Here is a 24792-nt window from a genome sequence, read left to right on the forward strand (position 1 = left end):
CCAGTAGTTTAGTCTGAATCGCTCTACACACACACACAGACACACAGACACACAGACACACACTCACACACACATACACCACGACCCTCGTCTCGATACCCCCCTCTACGTTAAAATATTTAGTCAAAACTTGACTAAATATAAAAAAGAGAAAAACCTAACGGTTTTCAGATTTGTGTTTCTGCAAATGTTTTGACATGTGCAAGTTATCCAGAGAGGGTGAATACAGCGAATAAAACCTGTATGAGCGCTCTAGCGCCGTTAGTTTGTCAGAACAGGAGGTGGTCCATATTAGGAGCCGGTCCATATTAGGAGCCCTTCCCCTATATTTTTTTATTTGGCCTTAACGGATGGGCAATGTCCTCATGTTTCTGTCCCGGCCTTCACGTCAAAGATTTCCGAAATTCTGGGGAATGTTTCCTTTGTCAAATTTATAGTGAACGCTGCCAAAAGTGTAAAAAAGATAAAAAGCCTAACGGTTTTGTAGTTTGTGTTTCTACAACAGTTTTGACAGTAAATACAATGACTGAAATTATTTTGAGCGCTCTAGCACCGTTAGTTTGTCAGAACAGGAGGTGGTTCATATCATAGTTGGAGCCGGTCCATATTTGGCAACCTTCCCCAACAAAGCGCACTTGTTACCGTAGTATTTGTAGGCCGACATCATATACAAATACGATATTATATAAATATTTATATTTTAAACTCGTTCAGGAGTATGTAAACAAAGACAGACAGGCAGACGGACAGACAGATATACATAATTATACACACGCACACACGTGTGCGCGCACACACACACACACACACACACACACACACACACACACACGTACGCAAGCACGCAAAAACAAAGCAACAGCGGACAAACAGCGACTTACACACATACATACTCTCTCTCTCTCTCTCTCTCTCTCTCTCTGTCTCTCTCTCTCTGTCTCTGTCTCTCTCTGTCTCTGTCTCTCTCTCTATCTCTCTATCTCTCTCTCTCTCTCTCTGTCTCTCTCTCTCTCTGTCTCTCTCTCTCTCTCTCTCTCTCTCTCTCTCTCTCTCTCTTTCTCTCTCTCTCTCTCACTCTCTCTCTCTCTCTCTCTCTCTCTCTCTCTCTCTCCTTCTTGCTTAAGTTATGAGATCGTATTACCGCTTACCCAAAATGGATCAAAGAAGTGAGTAGTCCGGAAACGAGACCATCTAGGTCAAGGCCGTCGTGGAAGCCCAAGCGTCTAAACACATGAACACACACACACTGAAAACAGTGAACAGTTTAGTGTGCGCATTTAAATCACTGCCTTTGTAATGCTATTTATTGGAATATGTTACACACCACACACACCACACACACACACACCACACACACACACACCACACACACACCACACACACACACCACACCACACACACACACACACCACATACACACCACACACACACACACCACGCACACACACCACACACTACACACACACACCACACACACACACTACACACACACACCACACACACACAACACACACCACACACACACACACACACACACCACACACACACACACACACACACACACACACTAGGGCCGTACCCTGGGGGGAGGAGGGAGGGGCTTTGTTCCTGTTGCCCGCCTCCCCCCCCTCTGGCCTGACCATGTACCTCCTCCAAAGGTAAAAAAAAAAGATATATATAAAAAAATTTAAAAGGGTGTCAGTTTGTTTTGCCTTTAAACTCATGACATATTCCCAGAATGCGCCAGATTGCACATATTTTGATCTAGATTTCAAAGATGCTCAGGGGGGGGGGGGGGGGGCATGCCCCCGGACCGCCCTGGACTAATGAACCTCTACCACAATAGGGACCCCCCCCCACCATACTTGGGTCCGACACTGCACACACACACACACACACGAACGCACACACGCACGCACGCAGGCACGCACACACACACACATATATTGAGTGAGAGAGGTACAGAAGAAGCAAATAGAGAGAGAGAGAGAGAGAGAGAGAGAGAGAGAGAGACAGAGAGAAAGAGAGAGAGAGAGAGAGAGAGAGACAGAGACAGAGACAGAGACAGAGACAGAATACGAATACGAATACGAAAGTTTATTCAGTTTTAGGCCAGAGCCCCTTCTGAAGGGTATGCGTCCATATACAACATAATCATAGTAAAATATTGTGTTTCATAAATGTCCCAAATTTGTATACATCAAACAGTAATACATGTGTACATAGATCATGTCACAGTGATTAATGTTTTCATTCCCTGATAAATATATTGTGCTAATTTGGATATTTGACTGACATTTCCAGTAGACATAAGCAAAGTATATCGGTACATACATGGATGATTATAATATTTTGGCTTTATCAATAATACTCTTAGGTCACGTAGTGCAGGCCACCACATGGTCCATTCCTTAACGTGGTGTGGTGGTTTGCGTGTCTCGGTGACCCTAAGAGCTATGCCAGCGGGAGTGTAAACTCCTGGAAGGGCTTCCCAAGCTGGACAGGTCGAAAGGTAGAGGCCAGACTAATATGGACCAACCTTGTGCTCACAGGGCAGGTCCTTGGGCCATGAGCTAAGGGTGAGGTAACCCTGACAGAAACCTCGAGTGCTGAAGACGTATGTGTTGGGCCGCACGGCGCACTCCAACAAACCACAACACTACGCATCAACTGCCATTATGACACTTGGAGACAGAATTGACAGTAATGGTGCTCGCCCTGTGAGGATCCACCAGGCAGGTGCAGCGCCGGGCTCCGCGCCTCAAAGGAGTCCACCCTCAGCTACTGGAGGTCCCTTCATCTCGTCTTGTGGAGCCAGGGGACGAGAAAGGAAAGCGACTGGCCGGAAAAACAGCAGAGCCAAGGACAACCCCACTATTAACATCATGCATTGGAATGCAGAGGGGGTATCCAATAAGAAGGAAGAATTAGAGCACTTCCTCTATGAAAACAGCATCAACATCTGCTGCATTCAGGAAACACACCTGCAAGAAGGGAAGCCCTTTAAGATCCGAGGGTACCAGGTGTTCAGGAGTGACAGACAAGGGAGGAAGAAAGGAGGAGTGATGACTCTGGTCAGGAACAACATAAATGCCAGTGAAACCAACAGATACATGGAAGAAGCAGAGTACATAGAAGTCAAGATAACGACCAATGACAGCAAGATGAACATCGTCAACTACTACTGCCCCAACGACAAGATGCTGTCGCTTGACACAATCCAGGTCCCTGACAGCGGCTTCCTCATCGCTGGAGACTTTAACAGCCAGTCCCAGAGTTGGGGATATAAAACACTAGACAGGCGAGGAGAAGACATTGAATCTTGGCAGGACGACAACCACCTGATCCTTGTCAACGACCCCACAGATCCGTCTACCTTCTACTCGCGCCGCTGGCACTCAACAACAACACCAGACCTGGCATTGTGCACGGATGACATCCACAAAACCATCTCAAGAAAAGTGGATGAACAGCTGGGTGGAAGCGACCATCGCCCAGTTCTCCTTACCATCAGTAGAGATTCAGCATCTGAGCATCCACAACACCCGAGATGGAACTACAAAAAGGCAAAGTGGGGACTGTTCAACATACGAACAAATGAGCTGACTAGAGCCATAGAAACAGAGGGGAGAAACATCAACAACGTGATAAAGGAGTTCAATGCTAGCATAATCCAGGCAGCCAAGGACAGCATCCCACGTGGAGTGAGGAAGGACTACATCCCATACTGGTCCGATGAGCTGCAGAAGACGCACGATGCACTCACAAGAATGAGAGAAGAGGCAGAGACGAACCCTAGCCAGGAGAACAACATCAAACTCCAAGAAAGCAAAGCTAAACATCTGAAGACAAAGCTAGAATGCAAGAGAAGAGGCTGGAGAGAAAAGACGGCAGGGCTGAATATGGAAAAAGACACAACAAAGCTCTGGAAACTTACAAGAGCACTGAATGAAGAGGGCAACAAGGGACAGAAGATCACCCTGGAGGAGGAAGGAAGAACACTCACTGGAAAAGCCGCTGCCAATGCTTTCGCCCAAGCATATCGGGGAGAAAGCGACACCACCATACCCCTGCCTCTACAAAAGGAAGTCAGAACAGAAATTAGAGAAAGAACAGAAAGAAACGTACAGGATGCCATGCAACAAGACATCACCATGGCCGAGCTGAAGAATGCCATCAAGAAGCTCAAAAAGAAGAAGTCTCCAGGTCCAGACAACATTACGAATGAGATGTTGCAACACATAGGCAACTCGGCCCTCCAGAAACTACTGGGCATCTTCAACCTCAGCTGGAGACAGGGACAGGTACCTCAGTGCTGGAAGGAAGCCAGGATGATCCCAGTTTTAAAGAAAGGGAAAAACAAGACCAAAACCCTGAGCTACCGACCCATCAGCCTGACAAGCTGCGTATGCAAAACCATGGAGCGCATTGTCAACCAGCGCCTGCAGCTGTACCTGGAAACGGAAAGCATCATCGTCCCAGAACAAGCCGGCTTCCGACAGCACAGAAGTACGGAGGACCAGACAACACACCTTAGCCAGGTCATAGAGGATGCCTACCAGGCCCAGAAAGTCACCCTGGCCACCTTCATTGACCTGCAGAAGGCCTTCGACAAGGTCTGGAAAGATGGACTCCTTGTGAAGCTCCTACGTTCCGGCGTCAAAGGCAACATGTACCAGTGGACCAAGTCGTACCTGCACAACCGAAAGGCCAGAGTGCTGGTGGACGGTCACTGTGGCCGAAAGGTGCTACTACGCCAAGGAGTTCCACAGGGAGGAGTACTCTCCCCCACGCTATTCATACTCTTCATTAACGACCTGGTACCAGAGTTGCCCAAAGGAGTCCAAGCGGCACTGTATGCTGATGACCTTGTTCTCTGGTGCTCGGAAGAGTATGCAACCACAGTAACCTACAGGATGCAACTTGCCCTAGAAAAGGTTGCAGCGTGGGCGGAAGACTGGTGTGTGACCATCAACAGGGAGAAGACCACTGCCACTCTCTTCACACTCTCTGCCAAAGCGACACCTGGCAAACTGACCTTGGGGGACACACCCCTGAAATTTGAAGACCAGCAAACATACCTGGGGGTCACCTATGACAAGCGCATGACCTGGAAACAACACATCATGAATGCAGAGGGAAAGGCCAGGAGAAAACTAAACATCATGCGGAAGCTGGCAGGATCACACTGGGGTGCAAACGAGAAGATCCTGAAAACAGTCTACCAGGGGACTGTACGACCGCACCTCGAGTACGGATCAAGCTCTTGGGCAACAGCAGCCAAGACACACCAGCAGGCCCTAGACAAAGTACAGAACCAAGCGCTGAGAATCATCACGGGCGCAATGAAATCAACACCCATACAGAAGATGGAACAGGTGACTGGCATTCCTCCACTGAGCAAAAGGCGAGACTGCAAAACAATGGTACAAGCCACCAAGTACCAGTGCACTCATGACCATCCAATGAGTGACAGACTCAAGAAGATGTCCTTAGGCAGGCTGAAAAGATCAAGCTTCGCTCTGGAGGCAAGGGCTTTGCAAAAGAAACATCAGACAGAGATGCCAGAGCTAGTGGAGCCACCATCTTTCTCCCTTGACGCCCCACCCTGGGAAGACAGACAAGGAAACCTGGACATACAGACCAGTGTCCCCTACCTCACAACAAAGGACGAGCAGAGCAATGCGGCGAAAAAAGCCCTGACTCTTGCCATGCTTGAAGAAAGGTACCCCCAAGAAGCATGGATACGGGTGTATACTGATGGGTCAGCCACAGAGGCCGTCAAAAATGGAGGAGCGGGGGTGTATGTCCAGTACCCCAGTGGAGAGAGGCAAGCAGAGGCTATACCAACAGGCCTCCACTGTACAAACTACAGAGCTGAGGTACAAGCACTGATCCATGCTGCATACACCATCAACGACAGAGTCAACCATGACAACCAGGTGGTCTTCCTGACTGACGCTCTGTCAGTACTACAAGCAATGACCAGTAGCAAACTGCCTCAGCTGGAACACGCTCTACACAACATCAAGAGCCTGAGGACAGTACTGCAATGGATCCCCTCCCACTGTGGTGTACAAGGAAATGAAGAGGCGGACAGGATGGCAAAGCTGGGTGCAGAAGATGAGCAAGAGAACAACCCTGTGAGCCTGACAGAGATGAAGACCATCATTAAGTCTCTGCACAGGACGCCCCAGCCACAGGACAGCTACCACCTGCTATCCAGACCACAGCAGGTGGTCATCTTCCGCTTGAGAACGGGACACAACAGACTTAACCAGCATCTCCACGGGAAGCTGCATGTTGTGCCCTCCCCCATGTGTTCTTGTGGAGAAGCAGAGCAGGACACGGCCCACATCCTACGAGACTGTAGGAACCACCAGGTGCTGAGAGAGGAAATCTGGCCATTGCCGGAGTCCCTGCACAACAAGCTGTACGGGCCAGTGGCTGCGCTGCAGAGGACCACTAATTATATCTCAAGATCTGGACTCCAAGTGTGATCGGCGATCGAAAAGAAGAAGAAGACGACGTAGTGCAGGACAGCAGAACATAAAGTGTATTTCATTTTCTTCAGCCAATTTACTCCTGTCTTTCGAGATAGACCGATTTCGAAAGACAGAGACAGAGAGAGACAGAGAGAAAGAGAGAGAGAGAGACAGAGACACAGAGGCAGAGAGAGAGCCAGACAGAGAGACAGAGAGAGACAGAGAGAGACAGAGAGAGAGAGAGGGACAGAAAGAGATACGAAGACAGACAGACATAATTATCCTGGCGCTAGCATTCAGACATTTTAGAGCAGGCAGGCAGGCAGACAGACACACTGACAGAGACGCAGACAGATAGGGACAAACCTTGCACCCGCGTACAGTAACTTTACAGCAGGAATGACCGCAGCGCCAACGGCAGGCCCAAACATGAAGAGACTGATGACCACCAGCCATAGCTCACTGCAATCATGCATTGTAACAATTCAGTAAAACAATTCATAAACAGAAGAGGGACAATAATCTGAACGGGGAAACTTGGACACAGATGATGAATCATATTACATTAAACGAGGGCTAGTGAGAAGAAAAAACACATCCCGAAACGATGGAATCTAATGATAAATAAGTAAACAAAAACTTTTTTTTTTAAACCACAACAACTACAACCACAAAATCAAAGAGATAACACTTGCGTAAAGCGATATCAAAACACGACCTGAAACAAAAGATCACAACTGAAAACCCGGGATCATTAACTTCCGAGATTAGAAAGGTTTGGCTACAGCCGAAACCCTGCGAGCGAGACGGGTCTATAGTTGGTCTCCGCACAACGTGTGAACACAGGACAAGTGCACTATCATTTTCAGAGTAAGCATGCATTATGTATATTTATATATATATATATATTTGGATTAGGCAAACGATAGAAAATACAATTACCTTATTTTTAAATCTGTTTATTTAAAATAAAATTTTGATTTCAATTTTTTTTTCAATTTTGATTAAAAAAATCAATGATTTCTAAGCTCTCTGCACCTCCACTACGGCTACCACCACAACTACAACCATAAATAAACCTTCTTCTTCTTCTCCTTCTTCTTCTGCGTTCGTGGACTGAAACTCCCACGTACATTCGTGTTTTTGCACGAGTGGACTTTTACGTGACCGTTTTTACCCCGCCATTAAGGCAGCCATACGCCGCTTTCGGAGGAGATAAATAAACCAACAACAACGCCAACAACAACAAGGCAGAAACTCACGGGTGTGCAAATGGCAGCAGCGGAGTAGGGCCTACGATCAGCAATGATGCTGCGTTGAAAATACACCCGATGATTAAATACGGGTAGACAATACCCTGAAACAGAACCACTTGAATAATCAACTTTTGGTCAATGAAATGCGAGAGGTTCACCACACACACACACACACACACACGCACGCACGCACGCACGCACGCACGCACACACACACACACACACACACACACACAATTTAATACATATTAAACCGTACCAATCCACAATCTCACAAATAAGCAAAACGGACCTACCGTTCGATCGCTAAGCCAGCCAATAAATGGTGAAAAGATGCAATACATAGCAGCCATGATCATAAATAGTGCTCCAACGACAGCTGCCGATAGGTTAAACTGCAACAACAACATATTTTTTCCTGATAGTTTTCTTATCGCATACAATTATTGTCATTTGGGGAATCAATAGAACCGTAGCGAAGTAATAACACATGCACATACAGGATACCCAGATACCCTACATGCATTGATGAACGTACGCATATACAGACGTATATACCAAACACACTCTCGCACACTCACCGACATACAAACATAGACACACACACACATTCACACACACACACACACACACACACACAAACACACATACACACACACACACGCCAACACACACACACACACTAACACACACACACACACACACACTAACACACACACACACGCACTCACACACTAACACACACACACACACTAACACACACTAATACACACACACGCACACACACACACAATGAATAACTCACCTGTTCAAGATGTATGGCTAATGAGGCGCTCAAGAAACCAAAGGTGTAGTAATTCATGACCACACACACACATACAACCAGAATCAGAGGACTTTTTAACAGGCGCAACATCGACCCTCGTCGCTTCCGCGGAACCCCTCCGACGTCTGTAAACAAAAAAATCAAGAAGCAAAATAAAACAAATGGACTTCACCTGCTCAGAAAACTGCGTCTAATTGCGCCTAGAATTACATTGAGCTATTCTCCCCAGAATTGGGTAGGATTGCCCGCCAAAGCGAGCAAGGAAAAAAAAAGAGGTTATATTCGTTAAAGCCCTCTCGTTGAAAAAATGAGTGTACGAGAGAGTCGCAGCTCTCGACTTCGGAATTTGACATTCTTGTTTTCATATGTAAGTGTGTTCATTACGCATGGAAAAAAGGTACACGACTCATCATCTTGTTTCTGATTCTCCCACATTCTTACCGTCTGTTTTGAGCAAGAAATGATTCATCGCCGAGCAGAGAATAAGCAGAGCTCCCATGACAAAGAAGGGCGTTCCAAACCCCCCGACCTGAAAGATAAAGATACAGATAGATACTCAAACATTGTGCAATCCAATTTAGCATTCGATAGCAATTGGTGCGTGTATCGCTAATTTAGCCTTGGGGCAAAACGCGCAGAACATGAACTGAAGTAGCCCAAAACGACGTTAACATGTTATGCACTTCAGCAAAGGATAGTACACGGCGGTGTGTTTTCCGTGCTGTCAAATCTATATATATCTATGAAATAATTATACACAAATCCAACAAGTCGCGTAAGGCGAAAATACAATATTTAGTCAAGTAGCTGTCGAACTCACAGAATGAAACTGAACGCAATGCAACGCAGCAAGACCGTATACTCGTGGTCCACCGCTCACGGCATAGGCAGTGAAATTGACAAGAAGAGCGGGGTAGTGGTTACGCTATGCTGCATAGCACGCTTTTCTGTACCTCTCTTCGTTTTAACTTTCTGAGCGTGTTTTTAATCCAAACATATCATATCTATATATTTTTGGAATCAGGAACCGACAAGGAATAAGATGAAAGTGTTTTTAAATTGATTTCGAAACAAAAATTTTGATAATAATTTTTATATATTTAATTTTCAGAGCTTGTTTATAATCCGAATATAACATATTTATATGTTTTTGGAATCAGCAAATGATGGAGAATAAGATAAACGTAAATTTGGATCGTTTTATAAATTTTTATTTTTTTTTACAATTTTCAGATTTTTAATGACCAAAGTCATTAATTAATTTTTAAGCCACCAAGCTGAAATGTAATACCGAACCCCGGGCTTCGTCGAAGAGTACTTGACCAAAATTTCAAGCAATTTGGTTGAAAAATGAGGGCGTGACAGTGCCGCCTCAACTTTCACGAAAAGCCGGATATGACGTCATCAAAGACATTTATCAAAAAAATGAAAAAAACGTTCGGGGATTTCATACCCAGGAACTCTCATGTCAAATTTCATAAAGATCGGTCCAGTAGTTTAGTCTGAATCGCTCTACACACACACACACACACGCACACACGCACACACACGCACATACACCACGACCCTCGTTTCGATTCCCCCTCGATGTTAAAATATTTAGTCAAAACTTGACTAAATAGAAAAACAAAGAGACTGCCAACGTTCCAATTTTCAGAATCAAAAAACAAGAAAGGTTAGTTGTTTGAACGTTTGTTATTGACAACAAACGTTACATTCACACATATATCGACCATTAAAACATTTCTATATTGAAACAAGAAATTCTTCCGAGGTAGGAAAAAAAACCCGTCCTTACAGAGAGACAAAGAGACAGAGAGAAAGTCAGAAGTCAGAAGTCAAAAGTCAAAAGTCAGAAGTCAAAAGTCAAAAGTCAGAAGTCAAAAGTCAAAAGTCAAGTCAAAAGTCAGAAGTCAGAAGTCAGAAAATAACCATTCTCACTGCCACCAACTGAGAAGGTTATTTCCCTTTGACCATTAATAAGTCACTCTTAATCTTAATCCACCAATAACTCCCTAACCATGTGTTTGACTGGTCCCAATTTTTGTAAGGACCGTCTCCGGAATGTATAGAACCTGTTCACCAAGTTTGGTGACGATCGGTCCGTTCATTCTTGAGATCTATATGCGAACACAAACACACAAACAAACAAACAAACAAACACATCCAGTGAAACCTATACACACCCCTATACCGGGGGTGTAATAATTACACATTAACATGCTTCCATTTAAAACTTCGAGGTCGTCATCGTGGATTGACGCCCGACCAAAGCTAATTGAAGCCCGACGGAGCGAAGCGACGGAGGGCTTCAATTAGACTTTTGGAGGGCGTCAATCCACGATGAAGACCGAGAAGTTTCAAATGGAAGCATGTTAATGTTTTTGTAATTCAATCTGACGACGATCTCTTTTCTGCTTTCATGCGATGGTAAACAGTCAGAATTGGTTCTGTTCTGTTTACACACTACTTTCAGTCCACCCGCTACCTGCAAGGGTCAAGTCCCAAGAAATATGTCTCTGTATTCCTATCGTATCAATCTGCTCCTTGTTTTTTTTCCTTTCACATAAATTTTGACGGGTTTCTAGACAGCAAACTCTAAAACAAATTCGTTTCATCACAAAAGCGATCTTTGGAATTGACTGACGTAGTCCGGAAGAATTCATGCATCAACCTACCTCACGTATTCGACGTCATCACTTTGCATACCTTATGGTCTCGGTATTTCGTTGGCCTTCATATTTCCTACTTGTAAAATGACCCTCAAAGCTAACCGAGACTAGTTGAGGTTGTATTAATGCGCCTCACCAGCAGGTGGTTAATGGCTTTTTTAGCGAGTGGTTATCGACAATTAATGACCGGTAATTGTTAATGAGTTGGGGCATTCTGACCAATCACAGGATCTGTTTCATAAAAACGCCAACTTGATTGAATTACAATTATAATTAAAGCAAAGATAACCACCTAAAACCTTGTTCATTTTGCCTTCCAAAAAAACCCTAAATAACAGAGAGACTATATACATTTCATCAATAGCATGTAAGACTCTGTGTGTTGTAACTCCACTGTAATGGTGAGTTGATTACACTGACGTCCACATGTGCACCATCTGTATGTATCCATGGCGACAATTATAATAATAATTGTCAGTAAGTACTGGTGTCACATGACTGATGTGAACCAGTTGATTGGCTAATGGCGATGCGCTTAAATCTGTTAGCGCACTCAGAGCGTATTCTTACGCCCTTTGCCAAAGCGAGACTGTACTCTCATCCTCAGAATTAATTAATGACATGTAGCTTATATTCTCCACTTTACCAAAAAATAACCATAAATTTCATGCGGCTCAAAGCAGAAGTGTTTTTTTTCTGACAGATCGCAGGCGCCTGTGCCACAGTGAATCCCACTGATCTAAAAATAGAAGCGGCTGTGTCTCTTCCACAATGCCAATGGTCTCTTCTCGTTTTGACTTGCAAAGATTCTTCTCATATGCCGTGTTAGTGGCATGTAGCTTATTAACCACATTACCAAAATGATGAGTTAGTATAAAATACCCAGCGGCAAACAGAAAACACAAGTGTTATTCCAAGTCAAGTTTTATTTATTCCAATAAAACCCCGTGAGGGTACATGGAAAATTAAAAAACACAATAAAAACACATTTCATTCAACACCAAATAAAAGGAACTAAAACAAAAAGAAATCAGACTATGTACAGAAAAGGGAGTTGAGGGAGAGCAAAAACAATACAAGAAACAATTCAACAATAATAATAATAAATAATAATAATAATAATAATAATAATGATAATAATAATACACAAAATAATAAAACATTACAAGTGCAAAGTGATTACATACATTTCTTTACTATGGGAAATGGGGGGAAGGGAGAGAGGGGGGGGGTGATGGGTGGGTTAACATAAGGACAAAAATACTATTACAAACAACACAAAACAGATAACGGAGTATAAAGCTAAAAGAGAATTAAATTTTACTCGCTTCTCAAACAGTCCATGACAAGTGTCATGAACTTTGCGAGTTTTAGCAATAAACTCTTTTTTGTAGTGGAAAAAAGCTCTCTGAATTTAACTGAATTGGGGCGGACATAATAATAGCACCGTAACAACTGTTTTCTATAATTGATAAAGTAGGCCTACAAGCTAGACCAGCATTTGAAAGTCGACTCTGTTATACTAGACTACACTGAAATACGACTGCATCAGTTCAGTAAATGAATGGTTTCCGAATGATTATTTCAAGGCAACAACAATCGGAATCGAAAACGTGTAGGGTTAAGAACGTTCTTACCATGTATAAAACTTATTACCAGCCTGCCTCATGCGTGCAGACGAACAATTTTTGTTTTTGAAATGAGACTGCAGTTCAGTGGTTCGATTGCCCTAGCCGCCCAGCAGACGATATAAACCCCGCAGCAAATTAACATGTTGGGCAAATGTGAACAAACAAACGATGGGGATGTAATACGTGTAGAGTTCAAAGCATTCTTACCGTTCATATATAGTACCAGACTCCCCGATGAGTGAAGATACAACACGAGAAACATACCACATTTACTTTGAAAATGTGCTAACCGTGGCCTCAGAGTCAATTCAAGGGGCAACTCTGCACAGTCAATCTGTCGAAGCTCGATGAAGGTTTCGAATCGCAAATAACTAAGAGCACAGTCCTTTCTCCGAGTTTAAATGAGGTCTGTGTGAAAGATCATCACTTTTTAGCTTAACGCTACTCTGGAATATACCAACAGAAATTAAAACAAGAGTAACGAAAGCACGACACACTTGAGACAGCCCACACAAAAGTAGATCTGACACAAACCTGACCACACAGTTACGCCTATCCAAATGCGCGTAGCAAAATGTGCGTTTGGAATCTTCTTTTTTCTATGGCGGTACTGACAATATCGTTATTGAAACAATCCCAGTGCACTAAGGGATTTATAGAGCAAATCTCGAAAATAAGTGTTGAACTCAGCGCTATGCGCTTCGTTCAATAATGAATTTTCTCGATTTGCTCTATAAATCCCTTAGTGCACTGGGATGTCTCAATAACTTAAATAATAACTGGACATTTTTTAAGTGCCTAACCTATGGCTCTAGGCCTTTTACAAAAGAACATATACAGAAAAGAACATATAAATGTACACAGGGATGTTGCTACATATTCATACCTATAGGACAAATGTATCCTTAGCGGATTATGACTTTATTCAGTTATTCTGCAGAAATACAGAAGTGCTGGAGAAAAACTGTTTGTTTCTGCAACATTTCTGCATAATGTCATCTTTCGCGAGAGCAACGTTTTTTTCTGCAGTAAAACAGTTTAACTGTAGTAAAATTGAAATCAAGAATGCTGCAGTAAAACGGTGATGTTGTTTTACTGGAGAAAAACTGTTCGCACTTTTTCTTCAGCATTTTGACATTATTTAGTTATTCTGCAGAAAAAACCGAAATGCTGGAGAAAAACTGTCTTTTCTGCAGCATTTCTGCATAATGTCATATTTCGCCGAAGCAACGGGTTTTTCTGGAGCAAAACAACAGCACCGTTTTACTGAAGCATTCTTTATTTCAATTTTAGTGCAGTAAAATGTTTTGCTGCAGAAAAAAAACCGCTGCTTCGGCGAAAGATGACATTATGCAGAAATGCTGCAGAAAAGAACGGTTTTTCTCCAGCATTTGTCTTTTCTGCAGAATAACTGAATAAAGCCATAATCCGCTAAGGATACAAATGTCCTAGCTCTTCAGCATCAATAGGACATTTGACCGCTTTCAGAAATGTTAATAGGACGTCAGAATTGTTTCATTTTCAAGAATGACGCTCACCGTGTTACCCCCTGTTTTTGACCCTAATGTAGCACAGGATGCCGTTGAATAGCCAAAGGTGTTCAGCTTTTGTTGAACTTTGGCAGGCTTTATTTTTATTTTTTTTCGGTGGCATAACTCAGTGCGCTTCGTCAAAATGTCTCGAACTGAAAGCAAAAGCAGACGCAAGACTAAGTCAGTTGGAGTTGTCTCCCATACTCCTAACTTTAATGTGCTGCAGACGGGTGTCACCCAAACGCAAGATCCACATTGCACAACTTCAGTGCACCTGTACGCGAGAGTGCTTGGTCGCTTTTTGAAAATGTGTATCTTGAAAGGAACATTAACGAATATCGCGCTGTCCGAAGGAATTGAGTTCTTATCGGACAATGCCAGCGCTCAGTTCCAAACGATAGGACATCTGACCGCCATGCGGCTATGGGAATCGGACATTTGAGCCTCTAAATCGGTCTATGTCCGATGTCCGACGCCTAACGACATCCCTGGTACACCCTACATAAAACAATTAACCATACGGACAAAAATCACCACATCGTACTGTTCACACAATATTCATATATATATATGCAATGCAACAATTTAAGTCTTTACTTAACTTTGGTTATGACCTGGTTCGGCTGACACCTCCGTAAGACAATCGGAAAAGATAATTTGGTAGCTTTTCTGTAGAAAGTCAAACCTACGATAATTCAAGGGAGTTAAATCTCACTACTTCCTTTTCCGTCTTGAACGCAGCGCGATAAGACGTGGTTTTTGCGGAAGAAAACACTATATACACACACATACCCAGCGAACAATCATGCCAACTTTGTGGGAGAGGAGTACGTGCAGAAATGGAATGAAAATTCTATGCTGAACGTCAAAATAGTGCGCTGGTTTTCAGTGTATTTTGCTCTTTTTAGACCACGGAGGTCCACACGCAAGAACAAAATGTTAGCTTAGTCTCGCTATTACTGAGATGTCAAACCAGATTCAAAATGGCCAACTCTAGGTGGTATTTAGGCACAGAAGCTTGTGTTATGGACAAGAGCAGACACACCTCATAGAGAACGCCTCCCAGCAAAGGCCCCACCACATAGCCAAGACCGGTAAATGTCTCCAATGCCCCCTGTAGACAGACACATGAAGCTTGTCTCGAGAAAGTAGTAAAACATGATTGGATGAAACAAGACAACGAACCGAACAAAATTATATCAAGATAAGTTTTGTGTGAATATTTGTTTGTCTGTTCACTTAAAAGACCGTTGGGTCGAAATATCTGTGAATGTATTGTTTTGTCAATAACAAACGTTCCAACAACCTACCTTTCTTGTTTTTTTTTATTTCGAACAAAAGACAAAGACAAAGACTAAATACAAATTTATCAAATCAAATCAAAATCAAACACATTGACAATACTATCTCACACATGAACAATTACAGTGTTTGTTCGTAAAACGACAAACACAGCACCACCGAACACATTTCTCACTGCATACACACATTCTCGCCTTCAAGACGTAAAAGATTCAATCACCAAAAAAGGCCACTCAATTCCTCATAAAATCTAAAAGTACAAGGGAAATTGAAAAATTCTTTTCTTTCTTTATTTGGTGTTTTACGTCGTTTTCAACCATTCAAGGTTATATCGCGACGGGGAAAGGGGGGGGGGATGGGATAGAGCCACTTGTCAATTGTTTCTTGTTCACAAAAGCACTCATCAAAAATTTGCTCCAGGGGCTTGCAACGTAGTACAATATATTACCTTACTGGGAGAATGCAAGTTTCCAGTACAAAGGACTTAACATTTCTTACATACTGCTTGACTAAAACCTTTACAAAAATTGACTATATTCTATACAAGAAACACTTAACAAGGGTAAAAGGAGAAACAGAATCCGTTAGTCGCCTCTTACTACATGCTGGGGAGCATCGGGTAAATTCTTCCCCATAACCCGCGGGGGGTAAATTGAAAAATAACCGAATTAGTCTACAAGAAACAGTATAATCCTTATAACTGAAAACTAATCAACTCACAAACGCGGTGCCCACATTTTCCGGAAACTCGTTGGCTATGAGAGCAAAACTTGCAGTCACAAAAGCAGAGGCGCCCAGGGCTTGCACGATGCGTACGGCGAAACATAGGGCTATGAAGGGTACACCTGGTGGAGACATGTACAGCAACCTAACGAAGATATAAATGACATCAATGACGAGTGCAACAAGATGCTTCCAGGGCTTGCAACAACCTAGCAAAGAAAAAAGAGCATGCCCGTCGGGTTCAGTTAATGCGATATTAAGAGAGCAAATTCAAAACAGAATTTTGACAAAAAAGGTAAGACGTTGTAATGTCTTGGGGTTGTTAAGCGGACAAAACCAACGGACACAAGAAGGGTGAGGTGCAACGGTTTATTCGGTGACCACATGGCAGGCTCTCTGTCGGGAAGTATCAGTGCGCATGACTGATCCAAACATTGAACCCCGATAGTACATAGGTACCGTAGATACAATGAACTGGTCAAAGGGAGACAACAGCATACTAGTCATTATATATTTCCCCTCTTTGAATGAAAAACACTCTTTTAAATTTACTGTTACTGTTAACTGCTGGAAAAATCAAATTATTCAAAATAGTTTTAAACTTCAGAACCAAAATAAAAACCATAGCTAATTACAGTTCAATATACTTCTTGAAAACAAACTTGGTCTTTACTATTCATCATATTCATAATACCTGAAAACTGAAAAGAAACACATCTGTCTTGATATCACTTTAAACTGAACTGAGAAACAACTTAATTGTACGGCATGATTACTGTCTGTCTCTTGTTTGTTGTTCGTTTTGTTATAAATAGAATATCAACACACTAAAACTTGAATTTCTAGATTGTTATCTGGAAATGTTTTCACATCTTGCACTTCAGTCTTTAAACACACATATAGTCTTTCATGTGTTGTGGAAAAGTGCGATTTCTTTTGGACCGACGTGGGCTAATACTGGCAGGCGGAACTGAACCGTGTGAAGAAGGTGTAGTGCTTGGCGGAACATCGTCATCAGTTTCCCCAGCAGTTGGGGCTTCTTCGTGGTCAGTCCTGGTTGTCTCTTCAGCTTCTGTAACTCGTGCGTCCTCTTTGTTGGAGACCACTTGTGGTGTTACAGATGGCGGCAGTCGACGGAAAAGGGAAGAGTTTCTCGTGACGGTCGACCCATCAGGCTTCTGTGCGGTGATCATGGAACCTTTGGTATCAGTCACAAGAAGAGGTGTTGGATTGAAATTAGTGGAGAGTGTGTTCTGCTTCATCTGCTTCACCAAAACGCTGTCACCAGGCTCAATGTTGTAGTCTTTGGCATGATGTCGCTTGTCGGCAGCACACTTCATTTTCTGCTTTGCAAATGTGTCTCTCAGGCGCACTTCTGCATCAGCAGGATGTTGTGAACTGTTAGACTGGACTTCTGGCAGCAGGATGTTGTGAACTGTTAGACTGGACTTCTGGCAGCTTCGTTCTCGGTTCCCGACCAAACATGAGGAAGTAAGGAGTGAACGACGTGGTGCAGTGTGGTGTTGCTCTGTAGACTCTGCAGAATCTGTGGAGCTCTTGTCGCCAGCTTCTTCTCTCAACGTGGGCTGAGCGAACAGCTTTCATCATGGGTTTGTTGAACGTTTCTGCTTGAGCGTTTGCTTTCGGCCACAGAGGAGTAATGCGTCGGTGTTTCACTCCACATGACTGCATGAACTGTTTCCACAGCTTACTGAGGCCTAAAAAAAAAATAGGTGTGGTTACGGTAACCCGACCTACCCTATTTTTTGGGGCCGACCCAATAACTTTTTATTACATTTGTCAAAAAAATACACACAAAAAACAAGAAAACGAGTGCAGACAACGCAATGAAAGCGAAAGCGCCCGAGTCGCACACTTATTTCCCTGTCAAGTAGGTTTAATTTGTACACATTAGAAAAAAAAGTAAAAAAAAAAAAAAAAGTGATTGCCTACCTACCTACCCTATTTTTTTTGGCTATGTTACCGTAACCACACCTATTATTTTGTTTGGCCTGATGAACTGTGGGCCGTTGTCAGTTTTCACCAGTGCAGGGTAGCCAAACAGAGAAAACACTTTGTTGACAACAGGAATCACAGCCTCAACTGTAGTGTTCTGGAGAACTTCAACTACTGGGTACCTGGAGTACTCATCTGTGATGACCAGAAGTGATGCACCAGATGGTAGAGGACCACAAAAGTCGATGCTGAGTTCTTGCCATGGACCGCATGGGTAGGTTGGACATGAGCAGCGGTTGATGTTCACGACGGTTGTTGTTTGCTTGACATGGGATGCAACTGCGCACAGCTGACTCAACAGCGGCGTTGATTCCCGGAAACCAGACTTTGCTTCTGAGAAGGGCCTTGGTTTTATTAATTCCATGATGTCCTTCGTGTGCTAGATCAACGACACGAGCTTGAAGAGAAGAGGGTATTACAAACTGTGAGCCCTTGAGAAGAATGTTTTGCTGAGCGTTTACACACAGCGAGTCCTTGATGTTGCGAAAACATGTGAATGTTTCTTTGGCAATACCATGAGTGTTTTCATGCCAGCGACCACTGTTCACACATTTCATGATGGCTTGAAGGACTGGATCTTTTGCGGTTGATGTTTGCACGTCTTCAAGTGTGATGGCGTCAGGAGGGGACGACATAGCAGTGAAGTTGACAAATTCTTCTGCTATCTTTTCTTCATGAGATGAGGCTGTGGCGGGACCAGGGTGACGAGACAGATAGTCTGCAGGTTTGTCTTTTCCTGGCCTGTACTTCATGTGTACGTCATAGGGTTGGAGACGTAGAGACCATCTGGCAATGCGTGCAGGTGGAAATGGTTTTTCCCAGATCTATGTTAAGCAGCGGTCGGTGGTCGGTGATCATTTTGAAGCTTGTTCCTCGAATGTATATGTCAAAATGTTCGCATGCCCAGACTACTGCGAGTGCCTCTCTTTCCGTCTGAGAGTAGCGCTGTTCTACATCAGATAGGGCGCGACTTGCGTAACATACAGGTCTACCGTCTTGTGACAACAATCCGGCGATTCCTACAGGGCTTGCGTATACCAGGATCTCTGTTTGCTTCTTGATGTCGAAGTAGGCAAGAGTTGCAGACTTGCATAGAGCGGCTTTGACAGTCTTGAAAGCAGTTTCTTGCGGTTCTTCCCATGACCAAGTAGCGTTCTGCTTCGTCAGTTGACGAAGAAGTTCAGTGATGGTGGCGAAGTTCTCGATAAAGCGTACTGAGTACTGAGCCATGCCTAGGAAAGAACGTAGTTCTGTGGTGTTGCTGAGCGTGGCTGCTTCGCGAAGAGCGCAAACTTTCGCTGGATCTGGTTTCAGTCCTTCACCACTGAAGATGAAGCCGTAGAACTCGACTTGTGGTTGACTGAAAACACATTTCTTCTGATTGAGTTTCAGACCTGAATCATGGATGCGTCTCAGCGTTTCATGCAGCATACGATCATGGTCTCTTTGATCACGACCGAAGATGATGATGTCGTCGCTGAGGTTGCGATGACAGTTTGTATGGTGTGCTGAAAAACTTCTGCGGCAGAGTTCACACCAAAACTCAAACGTTTATAGCGATACAGTCCGCAATGAGTTGAAAAGGTAGTGATGTAGAGGCACTCTGGTCTGAGAACGAGTTGATGGTACCCTGATCTCAGGTCAAGTTTGCTGAAGACAGTGGCGTTGTTCATGTCAGAGACGAGTTCTTCAAGAGTGGGTGTAACATGACGTGTTCTGAGAATTGCTTTGTTGGCTTCCCTCATGTCCACACAAATTCTGATGTCATTCGGAATTTTGGGTTTCGGAGTGGCTACTATTCTTGACATCCACTCTGTAGGTCCTGAAACTTTCTCGATCACATCTTCTTTTTCGAGTTTCTTGAGTTCTGCTGCAACTTTGTCTCGCAAATGAAACGGAATTCTGCTGTGCTTTCTGGCTACTGGTTGCACCGTCTTGTCGATATGGAGGGCTACTTCAAAGTGTTTCAGTTTCCCTATGCCGTCACAGATACCTGGGTACTGACTGAGAGGGTCTTGATCTTGACGAACGTGGTTTACGCCAATGTGAAGAACGCCTAGTGCTTCAGACGTCGATCTTCCAAGTAGAGGAGGTGAAGATCCAGGAATGACCAGGAACTCAGCAGTAACTGGTGTACGACCAGCAATCTGAACATCAGTGGTGGTGCACCTGCGTGCGAGGATAGGCGGTGAACCATACCGATGAACGGTTCTCACTGGGCGAAAAGTCACGTTTTGGCACTATAACGTGGCATATAACATGAAACATGAAGTTAATCAACTGAATTTTGTGGCATTATACCTGTGCGATTCACATCAAGTTAGAAAAACTGCCGTAACGCAATAAAATCCCTGAGATTTTAGCGGGCTGCAAAACACAGTAAAACATCGAGTTTGGGTGTCTGCGTTTTGGACGTTTTCGCTACATTAACGCACGGAGCAGTGCGCAAAACACCACGAAACCTATGGAGTTTCGATAAGTTTTTCTGGTTTCTAAAACTTGATGTTAGAGTGTTGTTTTGATGGATTATTCTGCGTTTTCATCAGCCTGGTGCCGAACCTGCAGAATCAGACGATTATCGGCTCCCTCTCTCTCTCTCTAGTTTCTCTCTCAGCACGGTCACACACACACACACACACACACATACACACACTGCACATACATCATACACACACACACACATTCACACTGTCACTGCACACGGCACACACACATGCACACACATGCACACACACACACACACACACACACACACTGTGACTGACACTGACTGACCGTCACACACACACACACACACACACACGGGCACACACTGACTGACCGTCACACACACACACACGGGCACACAGTGACACACACACACACCCCTTGAACTGACACACACACACGCACACACAACTGAACACACACATACACACACTGATCATCAGTTTATAAATGTGAAAAAAAGTGCAGTGCACAAACATTTTTGGGGGTATCTCTTATTTTCTCTATAATTATGAGCCTTGTCACGGTACAGTGTACACGAGAGACTGCATTGCCCGTGCGTTGAGCAGAGAAAGTAGGTCATTCTAACCTGACTATTTAGCGCGGTCAGATTTTAGTTTTCTTCTATATTCCTTTGCACTTTTGCTGGGGTAGGCTACTGGCCGAGTTAATCGTTTTCCCATGTGTGTGGGACCTGTAAGGAATTCGAAGCGGCGAAGGACCACAGATAGGCATTTGTTCTACTCCCCCCCCCCCCCCCCCCTCCCCGAAACATCCGTCCGAGATGGTGGCTACTGACTGGACTTGCAACTTTCTCAACTTGTACAGTACGAACTGCAGTGACTCGAATTTGAGTTTTGGGATTTCTCTTGCTCTACCTTTTCTGATAATGTTTTACTTAGCTCGTGTTTAGATGCAATACATACTGTCTCTTTACATTTAGTCAAGTTTGTGTGTGTGTGTGTGTGCGTGTGCATGTGTGTGTGTAGAGCGATTCAGACCAAACTACTGAACCGATCTTTATGAAATTTTACATGAGAGTTCCTGGGTATGATATCCCCGGAAATGTTTTTTATTTTTTTCGATAAATACCTTTGATGACGTCATATCCGGCTTTTTGTAAAAGTTGAGGCGGCACTGTCACACCCTCATTTTTCAATCAAATTAATTGAAATTCTAGTCAAGCAATCTTCGACAAAGGCCGGACCTCGGTATTGCATTTCAGTTTGGTGGCTTAAAAATTAATTAATGACTTTGGTCATTAAAAATCTAAAAATTGTAGAAAAAAAATGTATAAAACGATCCAAATGTACGTTCATCTTATTCTTCATCTGACATCATTTTCTGATTCCAAAAACATATAAATAAAAATATAATTTTTTTTATCAAAATTAAATTTTCGAAATCAATTTAAAAACACTTTCATCTTATTCCTTGTCGGTTCCTGATTCCAAAAAAATATAGAGATGATATGTTTGGATTAAAAACACGCTCAGAAAGTTAAAACGAAGAGAGGTACAGAAAAGCGTGCCGTCCTTCTCAGAGCAACTACTACCCCGCTCTTCTTGTCAATTCCACTGCCTTTGCCACGAGCGGTGGACTGACGATGCTACGAGTATACGGTCTTGCTGAAAAATTGCATTGCGTTCAGTTTCATTCTGTGAGTTCGACAGCTTGACTAAATGTTGTATTTTCGCCTTACGCGACTTGTTTTGTTTTAGGATCGATTTTGATAATGATTGAGAAAGGAGAATAGCCGGTGTTAGTTTTACAGTCGGTTTTATGAAGTTTGAGTAAAGAAGTGCGTGGTTTTTACCCTCCCTTTCGTTTCCCTTCCCCTTCTTTAGTTTGCTATTATTGTGCCTAAGAGCCGAAATGGCTGCACTCTAACTCATCTTTGATCTCCCAAAAGACTCCATAAACAAACTAGTGTATCAAGAGGCTGGCTGGCTGCCCCTCGATGAAGAAAGAAGACTAAAGTCGGCCCAGTACGTATCAAGAGCAAGTACTTTTGACAATGCTGTGAACGAAGAGCTCACTGCTGAGTTCGACACAATAACCTCGGCCTCTTACCAAAACCTAAAAAGAAAAACACCCAAAATACACGAAGCAACGATCCCACTAGCAGACTATATGTTCAACCGATATTTCAAGAAAGTGGGGGTAAACCCAGGTAGGATGGCCCACATTCCCATTCACCCCTTCCCATTTTGGTTCATGGAATCCCCCATTATAATCCCTGATCATGATCTGGGTGTAACAAAAAAAGATAACCCTGTACTTGTCTCATCAATAGTAAAAGAAATAATCTCAAACAATAACAAAGATCACCTACAAATATTTACTGACGGCTCCAAAAAAATGATGACCAAGCTGACTGTGCTTTTGTCATTCCTGACCTCAAAATAAGTTAAACAAATTAAACTCAACAAGGATGTGTCCATTTTCACTGCAGAAATGCTGGCTACGTTATCTTAAGAGCATGCCACTATATCAATGACCCCCCTCGACCTCCAACAAGAGTCGTGATTCTCTCCGACTCAAAACCAGCATAACTGCTCTTCAAAATGGTTCCAGAAACCGAGAAGAGCTTCAGACGGAAATATTGTTCCTCTGTCACCAGATCATTGCCTCTTGAACAGAACTGACCCTTAGGCTACGTACTTCCCCTCACACACATGGATCAGAGGCAAGGATATGGCTGACAGAGAAGCAAAAGAGGCTGTTACAGATCAAGCAGCATTTCATGACATAAAATTAACAAAGACGGGAGCAAAACACAAAATGGCCAAAGTTGCCTGGCGTCACTGGGAAACAGAATTGAAAATAGAAGGCAATGCCCATGGTTGGCTTATTCTGCCCCGACAAACAAAACAAAACAGGCCTACACTCCCCACCTCCCTCCTTAAAATACTTCTCAGAATTCGCACGGATGGCCATGGATGCGCTCACAAGTGCTTTCCCCGTCTCTGTGAATGTGGACAGTTTATATCTTTGTTACACCTCTTTGACCGCTGCCAATCACTCCAGCAAGATTTCTGCAACCTACACACCCTTGTCAACGAACATAACCTGAAACCCCATGAGTTTTTTTTTAGATAAACATTGCACGCTTCAATGGAAGCTAGCATACACCCTGTGTCTCTCAATAGTAGAAGGCTGAAATAGGATATCTGTTTTTAAAAAAAACCTGATCTCCGTTCCTCACACCGAGCTTTTTCTTCTTCATTGTATTATTTTTCCAGTTATCTATTTACTTACCTATTCAGCCAAAAATATAACAATATCCCACATAACAAAAATTAAAAAAATAAGCCTACAAAACCGCTCCAGTCCAACCATATTCCGCGTACACAATCTTTACTTCCATCCCCATTTTGAAATATCGCAAAAGACTTCCAGATATAATTATAACACGATCATATATGTGTTCTCTGGTTGCATGTTTGTTCAGTGTCTTGTCCCCACATAAAGCATATTAACTCTACCTGTCCTAAAGCAAGTTGCAGTTCTAAGAGGACGTTAAAACTAGTTATCATCATCAACACACACACACACACATATGAAAGAACCCATGTATATTTTTATGATTGTTGTTTTGGTCTGAATACAATTTGGAATCTTACTACACTCTTGTTAATTGATTTTACATTTTGTTGTCAGAAGTATTTTGTTCGTCGGTTCGTGTCTGGTGCGTGTGGTTTGAATGCCGTCCTGTCAAATGTCTTTTAAAAACACATTCACGGTAACATCTTCGACGCAGACACAGACAGTTAGGAAGGGCTCCTAATATGGACCACTTTTTGTTTCATGCTGATAACTAGCTTGTTTTCTTGCGAAGAAGTTTTATTTTGTGTTTGGT

General features: G+C 43.3%; 1 protein-coding gene across 3 annotated transcripts in view; it reads right to left on the reverse strand.

Moving 5' to 3' along the window:
• Positions 1-24792, reverse strand: part of LOC138980201 (MFS-type transporter SLC18B1-like) — a 54114-nt gene that overhangs the window by 12626 nt on the left and 16696 nt on the right. Inside the window, exons 4-11 of one of the 3 annotated variants that reach the window (XM_070353038.1) lie at positions 16425-16572; positions 15448-15516; positions 9009-9096; positions 8547-8692; positions 8038-8136; positions 7748-7842; positions 6852-6947; positions 1149-1223 (exon numbers count right to left, since the gene is read on the reverse strand). In XM_070353038.1, the coding sequence (XP_070209139.1) occupies positions 1149-1223; positions 6852-6947; positions 7748-7842; positions 8038-8136; positions 8547-8692; positions 9009-9096; positions 15448-15516; positions 16425-16572 (816 nt within the window). Of the gene's footprint in view, positions 1-1148; positions 1247-6851; positions 6948-7747; positions 7843-8037; positions 8137-8546; positions 8693-9008; positions 9097-15447; positions 15517-16424; positions 16573-24792 lie in introns of all 3 variants that reach the window. The other 2 variants (XM_070353040.1, XM_070353039.1) reach the window with 2 other exon arrangements.

This window comes from Littorina saxatilis, linkage group LG11 (genome assembly GCF_037325665.1).
Source record: "Littorina saxatilis isolate snail1 linkage group LG11, US_GU_Lsax_2.0, whole genome shotgun sequence".
Lineage (NCBI taxonomy): Eukaryota > Metazoa > Mollusca > Gastropoda > Littorinimorpha > Littorinidae > Littorina > Littorina saxatilis.